At 38.9% G+C, this 22015-nt stretch overlaps 1 protein-coding gene across 1 annotated transcript in view; it reads right to left on the bottom strand.

Moving 5' to 3' along the window:
* SPIN1 (spindlin 1) overlaps nucleotides 1-22015 on the bottom strand; it is an 82611-nt gene that overhangs the window by 11257 nt on the left and 49339 nt on the right. Inside the window, exons 4-5 of the mRNA XM_011975191.1 lie at nucleotides 18903-18951; nucleotides 5126-5379 (exon numbers count right to left, since the gene is read on the bottom strand). Coding sequence (XP_011830581.1) covers nucleotides 5126-5379; nucleotides 18903-18951 — 303 coding nt within the window. The remainder of the gene's footprint in view (nucleotides 1-5125; nucleotides 5380-18902; nucleotides 18952-22015) is intronic.

Consider the following 22015-nt stretch of genomic DNA (forward strand, 5'->3'; position numbering starts at 1 on the left):
TTCTCTACTCGGCTCTTCTTCCTCTCCCATTAGGACACACTCTCCTCTGCCTGATAAGCTCTTCCCCACATCTTCAGAAGGCCGGTTCCTGTTGGGATTCTCCTCACCAACAAGGTAGCCCCACAAATTCCAGTCACATTACCCAATTTTACCTCTTAGTAACATTCACCATGATCTAAAGTTATCCCATTGTATGCATTTGTGTACTTGTTAGTTGCCTGTATATCCCAATGAAAGCAGAGACCTTCCCTTTCTTGTTTCATAACTAGATCATAGCAGGTCAGTATTTTGTATGATTTAATCAGATGCCCCATGTGGTTAGGAGCTCAGGTCTCTGAAATGATAGATTAACAGTCCTAGCCCTTGATACTTTTCTAATGAGGTGAAAATTATCACCTTCATCGTTTTAACACTGGAAAAACTATTAGGATCCTATTGGTCTTAAGATTTCTCCAGTCCACAATTTTAGGTAACTGTCTTTATACAAAATTAAAACAATTTTCTTAAAAAAAAAAAAAAAAACAACAACAATTAGCGACAGGTACGGTGGCTCACGCCTGTAATCCTAGCACTTTGGGAGTCCAAGGCGGGCGAATCACTCGAGCCCAGAAGTTTGAGGCAAGCCTGGCCAACATGACAAAACCCCGTCTCTACCAAAACTACAAAAAATTAGCCAGGTGTGGTGGTGCAGGCCCGTAGTCCCAGCTACTCAGGAGGCCCAGGTGGTGAATCACCTAAACCTGGGAGTCGAGGCTGCAGTGAGACAAGGTGGCGCCACTGCACTCCAGCCTGGGCTACGAAGTGAGGCCCTGTCTTAACAACAACAAAAAAAACCAGTTAGCACTCCTATTTTCCTCATTCAACAGAGTTCTATTTCTGTTAAATCAAAAGAAACAAAAAAGTTAGATTTTCTTGATAAATGTATCACTATTCAATTTTATCAGCATACCCTAAACTAATACATGGTTGGTTTTCTTTAAGTATGCAGTAATAATAAAAAATTACATAGAATTCCCCCCGTGTACGATACTAAAAAACCCCCACTAGTTTCTCAGGGCCAGTAGATCTCAGACTACTAGATCTCAGAACTCCATTGCATTCTTAAAAATTACTGGCTGGGCACAGTGGCTCACACCTATAATCCCAGCACTTTGAGTCCCAGGTAGGAGGACTGCTTGAGGCCAGGAGTTTGAGACCAGCCTGGGCAACATAATGAGATTTCATCTCTACAAAAAGTTAAAAATTAGCAGGCTACTGTGGTGCGCGCCTGTAGTCCCAGCAACTTGGGAGACTGAGGCAGGAGGACTGCTTGAGCCCAAGGTGTTGAGACAGCAGTGAGCCCTGATCACACCACTATACTTCAGCCTGGGTGACAAAGTGAGATCTTGTCTCTAAAAAAATAATTAAAACATAAATAGAAATTACTACACTCCTAAAAAAGCATCTGTTTACATAGATAATGCCTACCAATATTTACTACTTCGGAAAATAAAAAACATAGAAACATTTAAAAATACCTATATATCAATGTATTTTAAATTAAAAATAACTATTTCCTATCAAAATATAGTAAGAAAAGTGGCTTAATTTTTACATTTTTGCAAATCTCCTAATGTCTAGGTTTTAAAAAGAACAAGCAGATTCTCATATCTGCTTTAGCACTCAATCTGTTATGATCTGCTCTTTCGGTTCATATATAAAATCCAGCCTCTCAAAGATATGATACTGAAAAGAGTATTCTAATTGTCTTTCAGGTAATTCTAGATATTCTTATATGAAACTACAAAAGTCAACAGTTAGCTCCTTAAAGGTTACAATGCAGAATCTGAAACCATTAATAAATTTGTCATACTGTTACATTAAAACTCATGTCTCCAGAACATATAAAGAACTCCCACAACTCAACAAAAATCAAATAACCTAATTAAAAAATGGTCAAAGGACGTGACTAGGTATTTCCCCAAAGATGATTTACAAGTGGCCAACAAGCACATAAAAAGATGTTAAACATCACTAATCATCAGAGAAACAGAAATCAAAACAAAATGAGGTATCATATCACACCCATCAGGATGACCACTATGACAAAAACAGTAAATAGCAACTGCTGACTAAGGGATGGAGAACTGAAACCCTTGTGTACTGTAGGCAGGACTGGAAAATAGTACAACTGCTGTGGAAAACAGTATGGTAGTTCTACCTAAGAAATTAGAATTACGACATTAAAATTAAAATTATAATTACCATATGATCCAGCAATCCCACTCCTGTGCCTATATCCAAAAAAACTGAAAGCAGGATCTCAAAGAAATATCTGCATATCCATGTTTACAGCAGCGCTAGTCACAATTTTACATGGTACAATTTTACATTCTACCAAGAGGCAGAAACAATCCAAATGTCCATTACTGGGTGAACAGATAAACTGTGGTATATAGATACAATGCAATGTTCTTTTCAGCCTTAAAAAGAAAGGAAATCCTGTCACACATTACAACATGAACGAACTTTGAGGACATTATGCTAAGTGAATTAAGTTATTCACAAAACAAATATTGTGTGATTCTACTTCTCTGAGATATCTAGAGTAGTCAAATTCATAGAGACAGAGTGTAGAACAGTGGTTGCCAGGGGCTGGGAATGGGAGAAACGGCATGCTGTTTTGTTTAATAGGTAGAGAGCTTCAGATTTGTAAGATGAAGAAGTTCTGGAGATCTGTTTCAACAATGTGAATGTACTTAACACACTACTGAACTGTACACTTAAAAATGGTTAGGACAGGGCCGGGCGCGGTGGCTCAAGCCTGTAATCCCAGCACTTTGGGAGGCCGAGATGGGCGGATCACGAGGTCAGGAGATCGAGACCATCCTGGCTAACACGTTGAAACCCCGTCTCTACTAAAAAATACAAAAAACTAGCCGGGCGACGTGGTGGGCGCCTGTAGTCCCAGCTACTCGGGAGGCTGAGGCAGGAGAATGGCGTAAAAAACCCGGGAGGTGGAGCTTGCAGTGAGCTGAGATCCGGCCACTGCACTCCAGCCTGGGCGACAGAGCCAGACTCCGTCTCAAAAAAAAAAAAAAAAAAAAGGAAAAATGGTTAGGACAGTACATTTTATGCTATGTGGGTTTTTTTACAATTAAAAAAAGTAGTTAGTCTTGCACTTAGAATAGCTCTTTCACCAGTGCATGATCTGGTACCATGTACTGTTCATAAAGAAAACACTGTGTTCACTAAGTTATGCAAATGTTCCAAATAGATAGTGGGAAACTCTACTGTGTAACTGAGAAACAAAAGAGAGTGAAAAGCACGAATTACAGCTTAACAATATGAAATATTTCTGACCTTGCAAATCTCCTGAATGGGCTTCAGAGAACCCAAGGGTCCCCAGACCTTGCTTTGGGAACCACTGCTCTGTGACATCACATGCATTCTGGCTGACTGACTTTTCTCTCCAACTTTAGCTTAAGAAAAACATAATTTTAATTATACTCTAATGTACTGCCTGAAGCAATTGCTTCCTATGTAAAACGAAAGTGAAGAGCAAGTAATTTTTTAGACTAAAGTAGGTTGATGCCAAAGTAACTGCTGTTTTGGCCATTACTTTCAATGTCAAAAACCGCAATTACTTTTGCACCAATCTAATACGATAAATACTAAAATTAATAGCAACTATTAGCTGAATGAGGCACATACATCGCTGATTTACATAAAAGCTCTTGGATTTCTTTTTATATTGCTTTACTGTTTACAAAATCACTATTGTTGGAAACTGAGATAATCCAAAACTATGAACAACATGTAACCCTTAGTCCCATCACCAGATACTTGTATAGTTTCTATCCTTCGATGACAAAAGGACCAACAACCACAAGTCACGCAGCAATACGCAGGAACCTTCAAGTGAGCTACTTGTCGTCTCAGAAGGGGCAAAGACTAAAATTCTGCTGTTAAGATTCTTAATATGTTACAGTTTCTTATGTGGGAAATGGATTAATGCCATGATCAAGGAAGAAACGTAGGATGTGCATCAAGAGGAAGAGCAGGTGTTCAGTCACACTTAAGAAGAGATGAGAATGTTGAAAATAACAAAGATTTAATATCACTTATAGGAGTAGTAAGAAATATTTACACTTAACGAAAGATTTCTTTGAAAACTGAACCATATTTATACAGATGAGTAAAGATTTAGCAGTTGATATCTAAAGAGAAGATTAACAAAATAACTTGCTACTAAGGCAGAATTAAATTCCTAAGGAAACTCATTATATCTCAGGGACACAATGGCACAGCCTGAAGAAAAACAAAGCGAGGAGACTGAACTAATTTCTTCCCGTGACAATTTGATCCCAAAATTCCTACCTAGATATGCTGAAGCTTTGTTATTTAATGGTATTGACTTTTAAAGACAATTCTAAAACTACAAACCAATATTTTAAACAAGAGCAGCACCACTGTAATAAGAAAATATTTCAAAATAAATGCTTCAAAAATAGTAGTATTACTTTGGGTGTATCCCACCCTACTAATAAAATCAGTAATTTATTATTTACCTTAGACCTTATGCCTTAAGGAACACTTGCAAGGCAAAACTGACATTGTATGACATTTAAAAAGAGCCATTCATTTCCACAAACGTTCTTCAGTCAAGCGCTGTGTATAATAAAGATCACGTTTTGGTTGCCTAAATTTTGGCTCAAAGTCCAATTATCATTTACATTGTACACAATCAAAGATACACTTTCACAGAAAGATTCTAAAATAAATGCACAGCATTCTCTTATCTTTTGTATCTGATGAGATTAACACACAGGATATTTGAGCTACTGATAACCTTACCCATCAGAGTCCAGAAAACAGTGAGCAAAAATGTTAAAAATAACCATATTATAAATTATTAAGTGGCAAACTTCTTGGGGGGAAAATACACATCTCTATATCTCTCACACAGTTCCTTGAACTGCTTTGGATCAATTTTTGTGGTTTTCGGTGATTTAATATAATGTTTATCAAGAGGGGTGCTTGTGTTCCAATAAAAGTGAAGTTAATAATGTAAAATAATTTAAAAAGCATCCATTTCAATATCATTTTTAAAGCATATAATGCACAAATTATAAAAAGAACTTACCAACTCTATCAGGGAGGACTTCAAGCGCAGAAACTCTTTCATCTTTATTAAGTTCTAGTCCATAAACACAGTCAAATCCATCGTATTTTATAAGATACAAAGAAGGATTTACAGGCACCTGGTCCAGAACGGTTCCTTTCCACTGGGTAACAGGGCCATTCCCCTCTTTCCACCCATGCTGAATCCTGCAGCCTACGATGTTCCGCCGGGGCTGGGAAACAGGTTTGCTCGGACCCACACTGCTCCGATGTTTTCTGTATTCACACATATACACACATAAGGTATTATCTCAAAAGTATGCATGCCTAGAGCTAACATAACCACTGGCTAGCATGATCTCATTACAGATGGTCCCAATATATGTACAAACTCATGTTTGCCACATTCCTGCTTCAGGTGACTCAAGGTGGTTATCTTCCACCCCTGTACCAGTGGTGGTGACTGTGTAACATGGTACGTTAGTAATACGAGCTTGTTGTGCACTTCCACTGTGTATAGGCAGAAAAAACTACTAGTCAATAGCAACTTAAGACCTACCATTAAGCATCAGATTATCAGCTTTCTGAGTTTATTTTAATCCAATCAACTCAAAATTATCCAAGTTAATTAAAGAAGAAGGACTGATCCATGAAACACATGTTATTAATAATCACACAGGTATATAGCTTTATATAATATCCACTTCAAATTAAAAAGAAATGTATAACTATTCAATCTCACCCATTCCCGTGCCCAAATAATTCTGCCTGTACAGGCTTAACTAAAAATAAACTAGACAATCTTCTCTTAAACTGAAATCCAGATTAGCTTATATCAATGCACTATAGAAATATTACTTGTCTAGGAAACACATAATCTTAAAACTGAAGTTTGTAACAAACAATGTAATATTACAAATTATTGAAACATCAAACTACTTTTTTTTCTGGTTTATTATTAGCAACTGAAAAATCTACATAGAAAGTTTATAAATAATACACCTGGCTCTTGATATCAGGAAAAAATCTTCATTTCACCTTGAAACCTTGGCTTCTTGGATGCAAGCTGAAGGCCAAAACCAAGACAACAGATGCTGATATATGCCAAGAATGAAAAGAGCTGAAAGGAATCCCCTTCCCACAGTTTTATGGGTATAAAGCTCTCATTTCGTACACCATGAATAAAAGTGACTAACATCTGATATATAACACAAACAAGTTTTAAAGAAACAATTTATTGTAGGTTGTAATAGTTAAAACTAAAATTACATATTTTCTAAATAATTTACTTTGGACTGGTAACATAAATTTAGCTAAGTCAGAGGGGAACAGGCTATGAGAGACAATAAGGAGTACTCGTCGCAGAAGAGAAGCTTCTCCCCTGGGGTGAAAACCTAAGCAAGGGGATCTGAACCTAACCAAGGAGACTGGGAAGGAGATTCACAAGGCTAAGTGCAAGACTATAAGGCCAGAAAACTCAGGTCTGCCTCAGCCCCTCGGGACTGTGCACAAACCCAGGAAACCTTCCTTCCTGAAAGACAAAGCCCCTCTGAGTACACAATCCTCACTGACCAGCACAGCACCACAGGGTAAGGAAAGCAGGATTCAGGCAGAAATGAGGGCGGCAGGCCTCAGAAAGTATGACAGAGGTGGCTACATAGAGAGGTCTTAAGCTAGGAAAGCTTTCCTGGAATCCTCTCATTTACACGGGTCTGGAAGCATCACAGTTGGACAACATACGAAAGTATTTTGAGGAGGAAAGAGACTACCAATGTGACAGATGTTCTGACAGGCGGGAGTGGGCCTCAAAAACAGGCTTGTGAAGTAGATGAAAACTACTATCAAACACTGAACAAATGACAGAAGCCACAAAAGAGAAACTGTGATGATTAATTTTATGTGTCAACTTAACTGTGCCACAGAGTGCCCAGATTAAACACTGTTCACGGGTGTGTCTGTGCATTTATATCAGCAGACTGAACAAAGAAGATGCCCTCACCAATGTGGGTGGCCATAATCCATTCCGTCAAGGGCTTCAATAGAACAAAAGGTAGAGGAGGGAGGAATTTACCCCTTTTTCTTCCTGCTGGCCTGCCTGAGCTGGGACATCAGTCTTCTCCTGCCCTTGGACTGGAACTGACACCACTGGGTCCCCTGGTTCTAGGCCTGCAGACTGAATTCTCCTTCCAGCTTTCCTGAGGCTTGGCTTACAGATAGCACTCCATGGGACTTCTCAGCTTTCAAAATAGCATAAGCCAATTTCCTCATAATAAATCTCCTTCATATTTTATCTGCTTCCCAACAGTCCTATTTCCCTGAAGAATTCTAACATAAAAACATATATCAGAAACAGAAAAGATGAGAAATGAGATCTCTAGACAAGATGTGAGAACTACCAGACAAAGTAAAGAATAATTTGAATTTTTTTTTTCAGAAAAGAAGACTAGAAGAACATGAGAAGAAACAGACACCATGGGAGCATGTGAGGAAAGTGGATGATGAAAAGGGGACAGATGGGGACAAAAGCAAAAAGAATTAAGAGATGGTAACAAATATTCCAACTTCTGTATAACAGAAGAACCTAAAAACTAAAATCAAAGTTCACAGAAGAGAGTACTAAAAACCGTAATTCAAGAAAACTTTCCTGAAACAAAACACTTGAACATACAAATGCACCCCATGGGAAAACCCAAAATGACTGGCGCTAAGGCATATCCAAGTCAAATAAACGAATTTTAAAGAAAGTAACACCCTTTGGGCATTTACACAAAAGGACCAAATCATGTGTAAGGGACAGACTCAGAATTTGACAGCAACACTCTATGCCAGAAGGCAACAGAGTAACAAACTTAAGGTTCTCAAGGAAAAGAAAATGTGAGCCAAGGATTTGTTCATCAGCCAAGAATGCACACGGACCTTCGGACCTTCGAGTACGAAGGCCTCCAACAAAACTGTAATGAACATGTCAGAAGGCAGGGGTACTATTTTTATAAGGTTACATGACAATGAGCTTCAGATAATCAAGGAACTCACAGAGAAGGTTCAGCACTGAGAGGAAGCAATGAATACATTTAACTGTAGAACAAATGGTGACAAGGAGAGACAATAGTGTGTAACCGTTATCTGTTCTGATATTTCAAATTTAACACAACTCTCCAAAACAGGAGGAAAGAATATGTAAAGTAGAGTAAGTATAGTGAGTGCCTTATAAAACTTACATCAAAAAAAGAATTTAAATTAGGATTGTAGAGAGAAAGGAGATGACAAAGAGCTAAACTCAGTATTGTTCACAGTAAGGAACCTATATATATATATAAACATAAAAATAAATAAAAAGTCTGTAACTTTACTACTCAGAGATAGAAGAAAGTTGATTTCTAGACAACTGCATAATCTCTAGGAATATACAATAACATCCAATTGGTCTCTTCAGGAAAACAGCTGGTGAAGGAGATTACATTTCCACTTTAGAATACAAGAATCCTTTGTAGTAATACTTTTTTTCTTAAACTGACAACCAGTTACATATCTTCTTTTGATTTCTAAGCAGAAGATCCAATGAGCTACTCCCTGTACAGGATCGGGCTTTCTTCATATTTAGCGCAAAGGCTAAGGTTAGTTCCCAAACCTCACTAAGGATAGAATTCAGTCATGTGTCCCATTTTGTAATTTACACAGACATTCCATGATTACTACCAAAATTATAAGCCAATACAGCATCTTCATCCATATGGTAGTTAACTTTGTGTGTCAAATTTGGTTACACCACAGTACTCAGATATGTGGTCAAACACTACTCTAGATGTCTCTGTGAAAGCATTTTTTAGCTGGAATGAACATTTGGATCGCAGACTATGAGCACCAGTAGACTGCCCTCATAATGTAGGTGGACCTCATCCAAGAAAAAAACTGGCCTCCCCAGAGAAGGGAGGAATTCTGCCTCCAGACTGACTGTTCGTGCTGCAGCTTCAACTCTTCCCTGGGTCTCTAGATGGCTGGCTACCCTGCAGATTTTGAACTTGTTCAGTCTCCCCAATTGCATTAACCAATTCCTTAACATAAATCTTCCCCACTTCCCTCCCCATGTGTTTCCCTCTCTCTCTCTCTCTCTCTCGCTCTCGGCATGAAATTTTCTACCCTTGATTTTCAAGAAAACCAACATAAACGTGACCTATGACAGCAGAATTTTTCGTTGTCGCTGCTCCCTCCTACACTTGTTAGTAGCATTCCTCTGCAAATGGGAATTATCTGCAGTCGCTCCTGATAATGGCTGGAATCACATGTCAGAATAAGCAGTTTTTGTACTAAACACTTCCAAGGAGCAAACAAGGTCTCCTCCCTCTTGAGCATTACACAAAGGGCTTGCATCTTGCCAGGAGTCCTCCTCAAACCGGACCGGGATCCTTTAATTCTGAGGATGCATATTCCTCCCTTTTGAACTGATTTTATTTCCTCATCTTCTTATTAAGAGTTAGCTTTTGCTGTAGTAAATGATACCATGAGTCTCATACTTAACATTTTGTTCTGTGTTGTCTACCTGTCTTGTTTTCCTCACTTTCCTCTCTTCCTATATCTGTGCCGCTAGAATGATTGAAGTTTCTTTTCACTAAAGCCTCTAATGCAAATGATGTATCTTATTTCTAGTCTTCCAGCAATTATCTTTAATGTTCCACATATTATACCTAAACTTTCATTTTTCTATTACAATCTGTGATTAATCAAAACCTATACTTTTCATCCCCCAACCAAAGCAACACTAAAACCAAACAAGAAAAAATCCTTAGTAAAAGAAGAAAAACTTAAAACCTTACCTGGCTAATTCTACTGCATTGCTGAAATGTAGACTTTTGTTCCAAACTGATATTTTTCATTTTGCTACTATCTTAATAACTTTTTAATTTAGAAACAAGAAAGGTTTTTTGGTGGCTTTTGGCGTAGTATTTTCACATTTTTTTTCTCATGTATATTCTGTCTTTCTAGATACATCCTCTGGTAATTCTTTCAGGTAAAGTTCAGAAATACAAACTTGCTAGATTTTTGCAAGCCTCAAATTATTATTTTGCCCTCATCCCTGAATTGCCTATGTATACACATCAGGTTCAAAATCTTTTTCCCCTCAGTACTTTGAGAGACAAAAAAACTTTCACTGTCTTTTATAATCTAGAATTACAGACGATAGAAACCAATCTGATCCTTGTGTTCCTTTGAGGGGCAATTTTCTCTTCAAGGTATTTTATTTTATTATTATTTTTGGAGGGAGTCTCACTCAGTCACCCAGGCTGGAGTATAGCGGCGCGATCTCAGCTCACTGCAACCTCCACCTCCCAGGTTCACATGATTCTCATGCCTCAGCCTCGCTAGTAGCTAGGATTACAGGTGTGCACCACCACACCCAGCTAATTTTTGCATTTTTAGTAGAGACAGGGTTTCACCATGTTGGTCAGGCTGGCTCAAACTCCTGGCCTCAAGTAATCCGCCCCACCTCAGTCTCCCAAACTGCTGGGTCTTCAAGGAGTTTTAGAATTTTCTTTGTTCCTAGATTCTAAAATGTCACAAAGACTTGAGGCATGTGTTTTTAATTATCCCTCATAAGAAGCTGGTCAATCTAAAGAGAGCAGAGCAAAATTTTCACCCATATGTAGTCTGGATTATTCTCCTCCTCCAACCCCTTTTGGAATGTCATCAGACAAATGCTAGCACTTTTAGATCAATCCTCCATGATTCAACTGCCCTCTCATATTTTTCATCTTGAAGAAATCTTTAGCTCAATTGTTAGTGAATTAAGTAAACTCTACTTTCAGCCTATTGAATATCTTGCATAATATTTTTAATGTCTAAAAACTAGTTCTTTGTCATCATATCTCGAATGGTTTTTCTTCTCAATGAACATGCTTTCTGATATCTAAGTTTCATTTTTTCCTGATTCTTCTAGGAACTCTTTAGGATCAGGTCTCCTCTGTTTTCTACACATACATGGTGATTCCTGGCTTGTACTTCTATTTTGACTAGTGACGGTCTTTTATGTGGTTAGTGCTCTAAGATGCCTCATGATTCTTGGTGTTCGTATTTGTAGATGCAAGTCAAGATGAAGTGGCATTTGTAGATACAATGTATGTCTGCAGTTCAAGTCAGACTCCCTGGCCTCTGAGCAGCAAACGCAGGTTCTGATGACAGAAGCCACGACCCTCGTAGCTACACAGAGGCTAAGAAGTGACAGGTATCTTTAAGTCAGGAGGAGGTAAGCTGAGCATCTTCTGTTCCAATGTCAATTCTGTACAATCAATTTTCTTACCCTTTTAATATCTGGTGACTGTACCCAACCCATTCTATCTCTGATCCTGGCAGTAATCTAAATCTAGTTTATTTACTTTTTGGCACCAGAGTTCCTCAGCGGAGTCTTGACATAAATTTGTTCCTATCTGCTTGAGATCTAGAAACTTCTTAGTGCTCTGGTCTGCCAGCAGCATGACCTTTTTATATTAACAGTAACAAAAACTTAGAATTTTGATAATTTCATCATAATTTTACTACAAATTATGATGACGTACTATTTTCTATCTGCGTATAAAATGAATAAAACCTTTCTAGTGATCAGTTTGGCAATATCTGTCCAAAGTCTTACCATTTGGAGTTTCCATTGTTCCAGTGAGTCCACATCTACAAATTTATCAAAAGAAAATAATAACGGATGTGCACAAAGATATTACTAACAGGGGAAACTAAACATATAAAATGTTTAACAATAGGCCCCATTAATTTAAAAGTTCAGAGCGTATCTCTATGATGAACTATATACGTACTAAAAATCATGAAAAAGAATTTAATTTTAAAGAAATGGGGTCTTGCTATGCTGCCCAAATTGTCCTCAAACTCCTGGGCTCAAGCAATCCTCTTGCTTCAGCCTCCCAACTAGCTGGAACTACGTAGGGGTGCCCACCACCATCCCCAGCTAATTTTTAATTTTTTTGTACAGACAAGGTCTCACTATGTTGCCCAGCCCGGTCTCAAACTCCAGGGCTCAAGCAATCCTCCCACATTGGCCTCCCAAAGTACTGGGATTATAAGTGTGAACCACTGTACCCAGCCTTAAAAACTTTTTATTTTAAAAACCCACAGGTGTAAAACATATGGCCACATGAAAAATTTTTATACACAATCCTTACAGGTATGTAGGAAGAAGTTTTTTAAAATATACATTAAATCATTAAAATCTCTGGGTGATGGCATTATAAATAACTTTTCTTCCTCTCTGTTTACCTGTTTTCAAAATTTTCTACAACTTAAGTATTTCACTTTTGCAGCCACATAAAACACAATTGTTTTTTCCGAGACGGAGTTTCACTCTTGTTGCCCAGGCTGAAGTGCAATGGCGTGATCTCGGCTCACCACAACCTCCATCTCCCGGGTTCAAGCAATTCTCCTGCCTCAGCCTCCCGAGCAGCTGGGATTACAGGCATGTGCCACCACGCCCGGCTAATTGTGTATTTTTAGTAGAGATGTCACGTTGATCAGGCTGGTCTCAAACTCCTGACCTCAGGTCATCCGCCAGCCCTGGCCTCCTGAAGTGCTGGGATTACAGGTGTGAGCCACCGCGCCCGGTAAACCACAATTTTTAATTACTGCTACATTCATGCAATGTGTATACTAATTCGGCAAGAAATTTATATAAAAACAGATTTGCATATTTTAAGGATGGCAATTCCTACATTTATTTCTATTGCCTTTTTGTGATTCAAGAGCAATTCTTCTTTCAGAATGTAACTTTGTTGTTTCCAAGAGAAGGATTAAAGAATATCTGTTATAGATACTATTTCTGTCCAATTTTTTTTAATAAATAACTACATTTGACTGAAAAGGCAAAGGAAACAAAGGTAATTTTCCCCTCAAGGCTGAAGGCAAAAAACGAGTAATTTAATAATATACTAATTGTTAAATCTGGAGTCCAGCTTTCCAATTACGGGGCCTTGAACGCACAGGCTGCTGAGCAGCCAAAGTTCACAAGGCAGAGTGTTTAAACAAACCGAGACTGTGCTCACCGCTAAGAGCACTGAAATATGGAAGCCGTTAACAAATTTATTTCAGTTCTTCCAACTAGTACCTACTTGAAGACAGGTTTAGATACACTAACAATATCTGATATTTGATGTAGATTACTAAAGCTAGGTGAGGAATGCCAAGATTTATTATATACTACTATACATTTTTCTGTATATTTAAAATCTCCCACAGTAAAAAAAGTTATTTATGTACTGAACAATTCCTAAAAGATATTTTAATTTCTTATCACTTATTAGGAGTTCTAAAAAATAATTGAAAAAAACTATTAATAACAAAAGTTAAAGCTTACTTACATGAGCTGAAATAGTGTATATAAAAGCAAACTACTAGGGATTACTAGAAAGGAAATAAAATGACCAAACACCCTTTGGTCATATCTGGATCATTCAGTCTAAGAATATCCCAAATAGAGTAAACTGATTAGCAACTTAAATGTGATTTAGAATGAAGGTTCTTTGAATATAGTGATTTTAATTTAAATACTCTCTGGGTATATATATTGTTAAAAACCCTTCAGTCTCTTATATTTTCTTGGAAAAGGTGTAAAATATTCTTACTCTCATTTATCAGTTAGTAACATCCCCTCACAGGGCAATACTGTACAACAAATATCAAGATACTTCATTCAACCTGGGACATCTTGAAATGCAGCCGGAATTACACATCTATAACCTCTTTTCTCGTTTCATAACTCCAGAAGCTATTTCTTGAAATAATTCAAGAAAAAAATAAAGTGATTGAAAGGTATTTAGCATCATTAAGGATAAGCTGGTATCAGTGTAACGGCTAAAAATACTTTTCTTGTAGTTTTGAGTAAATGGTGAACAATTACACAGCACTGCAACCATCTTTCACTGCTATCATTTTGTGTACTAATCTCCAACCACAATTTAACTTAGTTCTTCAATGTGCTTAAGATACCATTCCAGGGCGGGCACGGTGGCTCACGCCTGTAATCCCAGCACTTTGGAAGGCCGGGCGGGTGGATCACCTGAGGTTGTGGGTTCGAGACCAGCCTGACCAACATGGAAAAACCCTGTCTCTACTAAAAATATAAAATTAGCCGGGCGTGGTGACACATGCCTGTAATCCCAGCTACTCAGGAGGCTGAGGCAGAAGAATCCCTTGAACCAGGAGGCAGAGGCTGCAGTGAGCTGAGATCGTGCCATTGCACTCCAGTCTGGGCAACAAGAGCAAAACTCTGTCTCAGGGGGAAAGAAAAAAAAAAAAAAAACAACAAAAAAAACCATTCCAACAACGATTTAGGCCAGTGCTTCTCAAATTTCAGCATGCATGTGAATCATCTGGAGATCCTCTAATGAGACTCTCCAAACCAGCCCCCAAAACCTCTTGGATTCAGCAGCCTGAAGAGGAACCAAAGAATTCCTATAAGCTCCCAAGTGCCGAACTGGTGCTGCAGTCAATCCACGAACCACACCTTGGGTAGCACTGATTTAGAACGTATGTGTTCATGTTCCCAAAAAAGTAAACTGAGATTGTAGGAAACATTATGTACTCTTCTCAATACTTCAAAGTACCATCACTTTGTGCTGAAGTCTTATGTTGAAAAACCTGTTTAGGAGTGCAAAAGGCTTATTGGGGAAAAAACAGACAAAGAAATGGAAAGGAAAGGAAAGAAAAAAGACCTTTCATCTTTTTACCTAGACTCCCTTAATGGCTTGAATTAATTCCTATTCCTAATCAGCATTTCAATATCTAATCTTGGTAGCCAATATTTACAGACATCATACATGTTAAATTTTCAACAATCACAATTCTACCACATACCTGTAAATGCCTGTCATACACTGTATACTAGGTTGTAAGAATTAATTACTGATACTCTTGATCTATTTGGTATTGTTATAAAGCAATTCTCCTACTCTGGGCTATGGTAGATTTTAGAAGAAAAGGCCAGTTAAATCAAGATAACTGTCTTTTTGCAAGATGCAAACCAGAAAGAGAGGGAAAAACCTGCTTTGCTGGTAATTGTTATTCAATAAAAGTTCTATGCTAAGTACTGCCATTTCCCAGATTAAAATGTCAACAATAAAACAAGATAGATCCTAAAAAAGTCAGTTCTCCATCCACATTAGCATGGTTCCTTTCACTACTTTGTCTACACACTGTGTACTTTGGGAATACCAGAGATGTCCACGGCAAACATTCCAACAGCTTTAGGGCCTCCAAGTGCTACTCTCATTGCTGGCATGAATGACTTACTGCAAGGTGATTAAAAAGCATTCAATGTTCTGACCAACTTAAGACTGTAAACACCGTGGTGCACATAGATGCCTACACCAAGAGTTACCCAGTCTTCATGTCCACGACTGAAATAACCAATTTCTGAGAAGAGAAAACAAAACGTGCAGTTCAGTAAATATGGCGTGGTACTTAATAACATGGGCTCTGGAATCAGACTGTCCTATTTGAGTCCTAGCTCAATCACCTACTAGCTGCATGACCTCGGACAGGTTACTTAATGCCTTCATGCATCAGTCTCCTCATCTGCAATAAGGGGTCATAGTTCCTACTTGACAGGGCTATCATGAAAACTACACGAGAACACACCAGGGACAAGGTGGTGTACGACGACATTTTTGCCAGTGACTAGTATTTGTGTCTTATAAAATGGGAGGAAAAAAAAATCCCTGGAAATACCTCTATTTAGTGTTTAGCAGATTGTAGTCCACTTTCTAAGTTAGTGAAAAATACACCAAAATCCAATCACCCCTTTCAACAGTAGCATGGAATGGAAATCTATTCCCTATTCAAATTGCAGGATGGGGGAGGGAATTTACATTTGAAAACTGAAAAGAAGTAATAAATTTGTCTTAGACACCCCCCAACTATATTTTCCCTCGAAGATGTACTTTTAGGCTGGGCACGGTGGTTCACGCCTATAATCCCAGCCCTTTGGGAAGCTGAGGTAGGTGGATCACTTGAGGTCAAGAGTTCAAGACCGACCTGGCCAACACGGTGAAACCCCGTCTATACTAAAAATACAAAAATTAGCTGGGCGTGCTGTGGCTCGCCTGTGGTCTCAACTACTTAGGAAGCTAAGGCAGGAGAACCAGTTGAATCTAGGAGGTGGAGGTTGCAGTGAATCAAGATTGCAACACTGCACTCCAGCTTGAGCAACAGAGCAAGACTCCATTTCAAAAAAAAAAAAAAAAAACAAAAACACAGATGTACTTTTACTGCAAATGTTTGTCTCAAATCATGGACAGCCCAGAAAGGTGTATCCACCAGTTCCACCCAAAACACTGCAAGGTGCTCGGCCTATAGGAAAAAAACAAGCTTGCTTCTATTTTCTTAAAAAACAAAAACCCAGCTATATAATGTTTCCTGTGTGGTCTCAGTACTTCACACCAGACTCCCTGAACCTTCCTAACACCTTCAGGGACAGGTGCTACTGTTCACTCAGTGCAGTTCTGTGACTTTTCCCTCAAGCAACCAGAGGTTCTTTCTCGGCCCCCCAACACTGACTTGAGAAGAGACAGAAGGGGTGGCCACCGTCACTGAGCCCCAGTGTCAAGCCAGGTGGCCCTTATTCCTTGCAACTCCCGTGAGTCAAAAGTGGAGAAAGTGAAGGGGAGAAGGATGCTATAGTTCTGCGTTTTTCTATATTTGATTTTCATAAAAACTGCATTTTAGAAAGGAATCTATGCTAAAAAGCTGCAAACCTCATTGTTCCAGTTCAATACCTTGATTTTAGACAGGATTAAGCCAATCTTAGATACATTAAGGAACTTCCACAGGCCTAACAGCCAAACTCCATCAGGCTTCCTAACTCGCCTGGGAGAGCCTGCCTCCCCACCAGGCAGCCTCTTCAAAGCTCCATGCAGCCATCCCTGCTCACTCCATGTGAAAAACAGTGGAAACTTCTGTTTCAGCCTTTCCTTCTACCCATCTTCAGATTCACACTGAGAACAGGAAAACCGGACTCACAACTTTTCCTTTCAGTTTCTCCCTTTTGCTAGAGAGTAATATGCTCAAGGCTTCCAGTCTTCAAGACAAGTATGTGTGCCTGTGAAAGCACTAAGTCAAGGTCCCCAAATGTGGAACATACAGGATGAGAGACTTTTTCAGTTACTATGCATATGAACTTCAGGTGTTTCGTTTCTTACGCTTTAGGGAATCAAACCTATGAATTAATGAACAGTACTGCTTATTAGGATGAGACAGATGGAATCTTATCGCACAAATAACACGCCCAAGAGCTCAAACCTATTAATATCTGAAATCCTAAGTAAATGAACTTTTAATCATAGATGATTAGAAAATACGGAAAAATGATTAGAACGCACATTAATATTCTAAAAGCCTTTAACTTAATTTGCAAAATCTATTTTGAATGAACTGTTCTGGTCTTGCAAAGTTAAGGTTTAATTTGCCTTTGTCCCCATTGTATTTAAGTTTTTCATCATTACCTAATATTTATGGCTTACATTTGTTTTTATTGCTATGCTTTATTTATGGCAAGACACAGCTTAGTATTTATAGTAACGACATGATAATGAGCAAAAACATATCACTGGATATGGCAAAACCATGAAGATGATGAGCACATGGATGAAATTCCAGAAACTTAACCTCAGAGATACAAGAACTTATGTAGCTTACCTCCACATTTTTACTTTCCAGGTAGTTTCTTATGCTAAATATTACAAATATTTGTATTATGTATCACGTACACATTTTGGAGACTTTTGTTTGGTCCACTCACTAACAATTACTGAAGGGCATTCATCCAGCCCTTCCCTGATAGCCAAGAGGCCTCACATCCTCTTCAGCTATTACATTGTCGTGTCTAAGGGGCATACACTTTCAATACCAATATTTTGGGGAAAAAATGTTTTAAAGAGTGCCTCACATGGTGCTAGGGTCAAGGAGTGTCTTCTCCATATTTAATCATCTATGACTAAGAAGAGTCTTACAATCAGAACAGATTGTTCGAGTGACATTTCCAGTTTGTAATGGCATAGTCATCAGTATAGGATAGACAGCTGTGAAATCAATTATACGTAACAAAGTAAAAGTGAATATTATAATTGAAGACATTAATAGAATCTTAATTTTCTTTTTTGGATGTAACTATGTCACACACAAAAAAAATTTAGGGAAAAAAGTGGCTTCTGTAAGCTGGTATTTATAGAATTTAGGATGGAGAACACATTGTCGGTTTAAATACATGGCTATTGCATTATCTTTTAACATGGATATGCTTTCCCTAAATTCATAAGCTTTTCCTTCACATAAAAATGCTATAAAACAGTGAGCGTGTGACCACATGTTAGGCAGGCCCTCCCAGCATAAGACATGGTCTCTGCCCAAAAGGAGCTCCTTGTCAAACAGTGGACCAAGTTCAGCAGAGAAAGCCTGCACACAAGGCCCACACAGGCATTACAAGGAGAGAAGAGGGAGAGGTTCACCATGCACCTGCCACATTTACTACAACAGTTTTCCTTCCATTGGCCCAGTTCCCATTAAACTGGAGACAAATCACGTCCCAAAGGCTTTTAAAGGCTGAAGGGTAGAACTGGCATACTTCAGCCAGGCCAAGGCGAAGGGAACAGACAGAGAAGATGACTACATACTATTCCTCATCGCACACTACATCTCCTGTGAGCTAGGAAGCCCTCGATCACAGGGGAGGGGGCCTTACCTAGGTGATCTTGTATGCTGCGTAACAAAAGGTCACAAAACACTATTCTAGAACCAGTTTCAGAACTGCTTACTTGTGGGATGTCCTCTTCTTCATCATGTTGGCAGATACTCCAGCATGGCCTGTAAGAGAGATGCATATACAGTCGATGAAAACCAGATTTAAGAATACCTCAGAAAGCAGGAAATCTTAACTTCTGAAAAACTGCTATACCGAACATGAAAATACACCATTATCAGCAAACATGTAAGAAAGCCACTTGTTTACTGAACTTTTAAAAAGGAGATACACACAAGAGATTCTTGAAAGACAAAATAGCAGAGGCAACAGTTCTCTACCCCCTCAAATCAGCCATAAAAGCACAAAACCAGAATTGCATGGACAAGAACTACAAGAAAAACTAAGTGTCAGTCTGGTGTGGAGGCTCATCCCTGTAATCCCAGCACTCTGAGAGGCCAAGGCAAGAGGGTGGCTGAGGCCAGGAGTTCGAGACAGGCCTGGGTAACATAGCAAGACCTTGTCTCTACAAAAAAAAAAAAGAATGAGTCAGGTGTAGTGGTGCGCACCTGTGGTCTTAGACACTCAGGAGGCTGAGGTGGGGGGAACACTTGAGCCCAGAAGTCGAGGTTGCAGTGAGCTGTGTTTTTGCCACTGCAGTCCAGTCTGGGTGACAGAGTAAGACCTTGTCTCAAAAAAACAAAAACAAACAAAAAAACCTAACCAGGCACAGTGGCTCAGGCCTGTAATCCCAACACTTTGGGAGGCCAAGTTCGGTCGATTACCTGAAGTTAGGAGTTTGAGACCAATCTGGCCAAGATGGTGAAAACCCTGCCTCTCCTAAAAATACAAAAATTAGCCAGGCGTGGTGGTGTGTAACTGTAATCCAGCTACTTGGGAGGCTGAGGTGGGAGGATTGCTTAAACCCAGGAGGCAGAGAGGCTGCAGTGAGCCAAGATTGCACTACTGCACTCCAGCCTGGGCAACAGAGACCCTGTCTCAAAAAAACAAAACAAGACTACGTGACAATCCTAGCCATAAAGTCCTAAATGGTACAAAACTGTCTTACTGTCATAAACAACTGAAAAACAGGATGAAATATATGAAACACCTGGTTTCAGATGCTGGGCAATAGGCAGCACAGGTGTGTGGGATCTGGGAGCAGAAAACACACATGGGGAACTCTGCACAGGCCCTGACCTCATTCCTGGTAGCAATTTTTGGGCATGGTATATGAAAGGGGAACCAAGAACACTATCCTTTTACCATGTCGTGAGTCAGTCTGGAGTTGGGAAGGGTGGGCTGGCTGGAATTTGTGGAACTACATGTGGGCAAGAAGGGATCTACTCAGAAGGGAAGCTCAAAGTCTGCATTTGGGGGTGGATGTCTTAAGTCTTTGGCTAACACAAATCTGCACATAATTCTGAGAAGTCACAAAGGGACAGTTGTCCAGATTCCATCGCCACCTCTTAACACTTGGGGCAATCAATAAAGATGGCAACAGATGGCCCTAACTAGGAAATATGAGGCAGCCTGGAACAAAAGCTCAGCACCTGCTTACCAAAATAGACTCCAATACTCTCTAAAGGGCATCAACAAAGTCCCAACACTCAACAACACAAGGTTTCAAACGTTCAACACCAACAAAAATTATTAGACACAAAAAAATTAGCAGATTGTAATTCCAGAGTTGAGTTGGCTATGAGTGAAACACAGTATTTAGCAGGCAAGGACATTGAGAACACTAATAAATATGTTAAAATATTTAAAGGAAAATAAAAATACTTAAAATATAAAGTGGAAAATATAAAGAAAACAAATGAAATTAGTGAAAAATACACAATCTGAAATTAAAAATTCACTGAATGTAAGATACAAAGATGGGTGACTTTGACACACAGCAATACAAACTACTCAAAATAGCACACAAAGAAAAACCTGGAAGAAAATGAGCACAACCTCAGTGACCTTTAGGACAATATTAACTGGCCTCACACATAGGAAAGCAGAATCCAAGACAAAAAGTAGAGAGAGGAGTGAGGGGAAAATATAATGGTAGAAAGTTGTCCAGATGTGATAAAATGCATATAACCACAGGGCTACCAAGCTCAGCAAAGCCCAAGTAAGATCAAAAACAAAGGAAACCACACCAAGGCACTTCTTCATCAAATTTCTAAAAACCACTGATACAAATAAGTTTTTTTAAATAGCTAAAGAACAGAAGATACATTAAATATAGGAAAACAAAAATAAAACTGACTCCAAAATTGATGTCAGAAACAGCGTAAGCCTGAAGACAGTGGAATACATCTTTAAGGTGCTAAAACATAAGCAAACCAGGCTGGTGCAGTGGCTCACGCCTGTAATCCCAGCACTTTGGGAGACTGAAGGGGGCGAATCACATGAGGTCAGGAGTTCAAGACCAGCCTGGCTAACACAGTGAAACCCTGTTTCTACTAAAAATACAAAAAATTAGCTGGGTGTGGTGGCGCACGCCTGTAATCCCACCTACTCGGGAGGCTGAGGCAGGGGAATCGCTTGAACCCAGGAGGCGGAGGTTGCAGTAAGGCAAGATTGTGTCACTGCACTCCAGCTGGGGCAAGAAGAGCAAAACTCCATCCAAAAAAAAAAAGCAAACCAACTTACCTATGGACTTAAAATGCTATATTCAGCAAAAAATACCTTCCACTTGCAACACATTGATAATTAAACTAAATAGAAACAGTCTAATTGTACCAATTAAGACTATAAAGGGAAAAGCCAAACAAATTAGCCTCAAGACAAACAATGTTACCACAAATCAAAGGACAATTCCAAATTCTAAAAGAGTGAATTAATTAAAAAGCCATAGTAATCTTAAATGCATATGAACTCAATTACAGAGTACCGAAACACATGAAGTAAATCTGACAGAAAGACAAAGACATATCCATAATTATACTTAATTAGACAACTCTTCTCTAAGCAGTTGATATAACAAGTGGATAGGAAAATCAGAAAGATTATCATGAATACGCCAATCAAAAAAAATAGAAAAATTTAAAAAAGAAAATCAAAAGGAATATAGAAGACCTGAACAACCTGAAGAACCTGAACAACCAACCTTACTTAGTTGGTATTTAAGGAATACTAAACCGGTCGGGCGCGGTGGCTCAAGCCTGTAATCCCAGCACTTTGGGAGGCCGAGAC

Source organism: Mandrillus leucophaeus, unplaced genomic scaffold, assembly GCF_000951045.1.
Source record: "Mandrillus leucophaeus isolate KB7577 unplaced genomic scaffold, Mleu.le_1.0 Scaffold152, whole genome shotgun sequence".
NCBI classification, from domain to species: Eukaryota; Metazoa; Chordata; class Mammalia; order Primates; family Cercopithecidae; genus Mandrillus; species Mandrillus leucophaeus.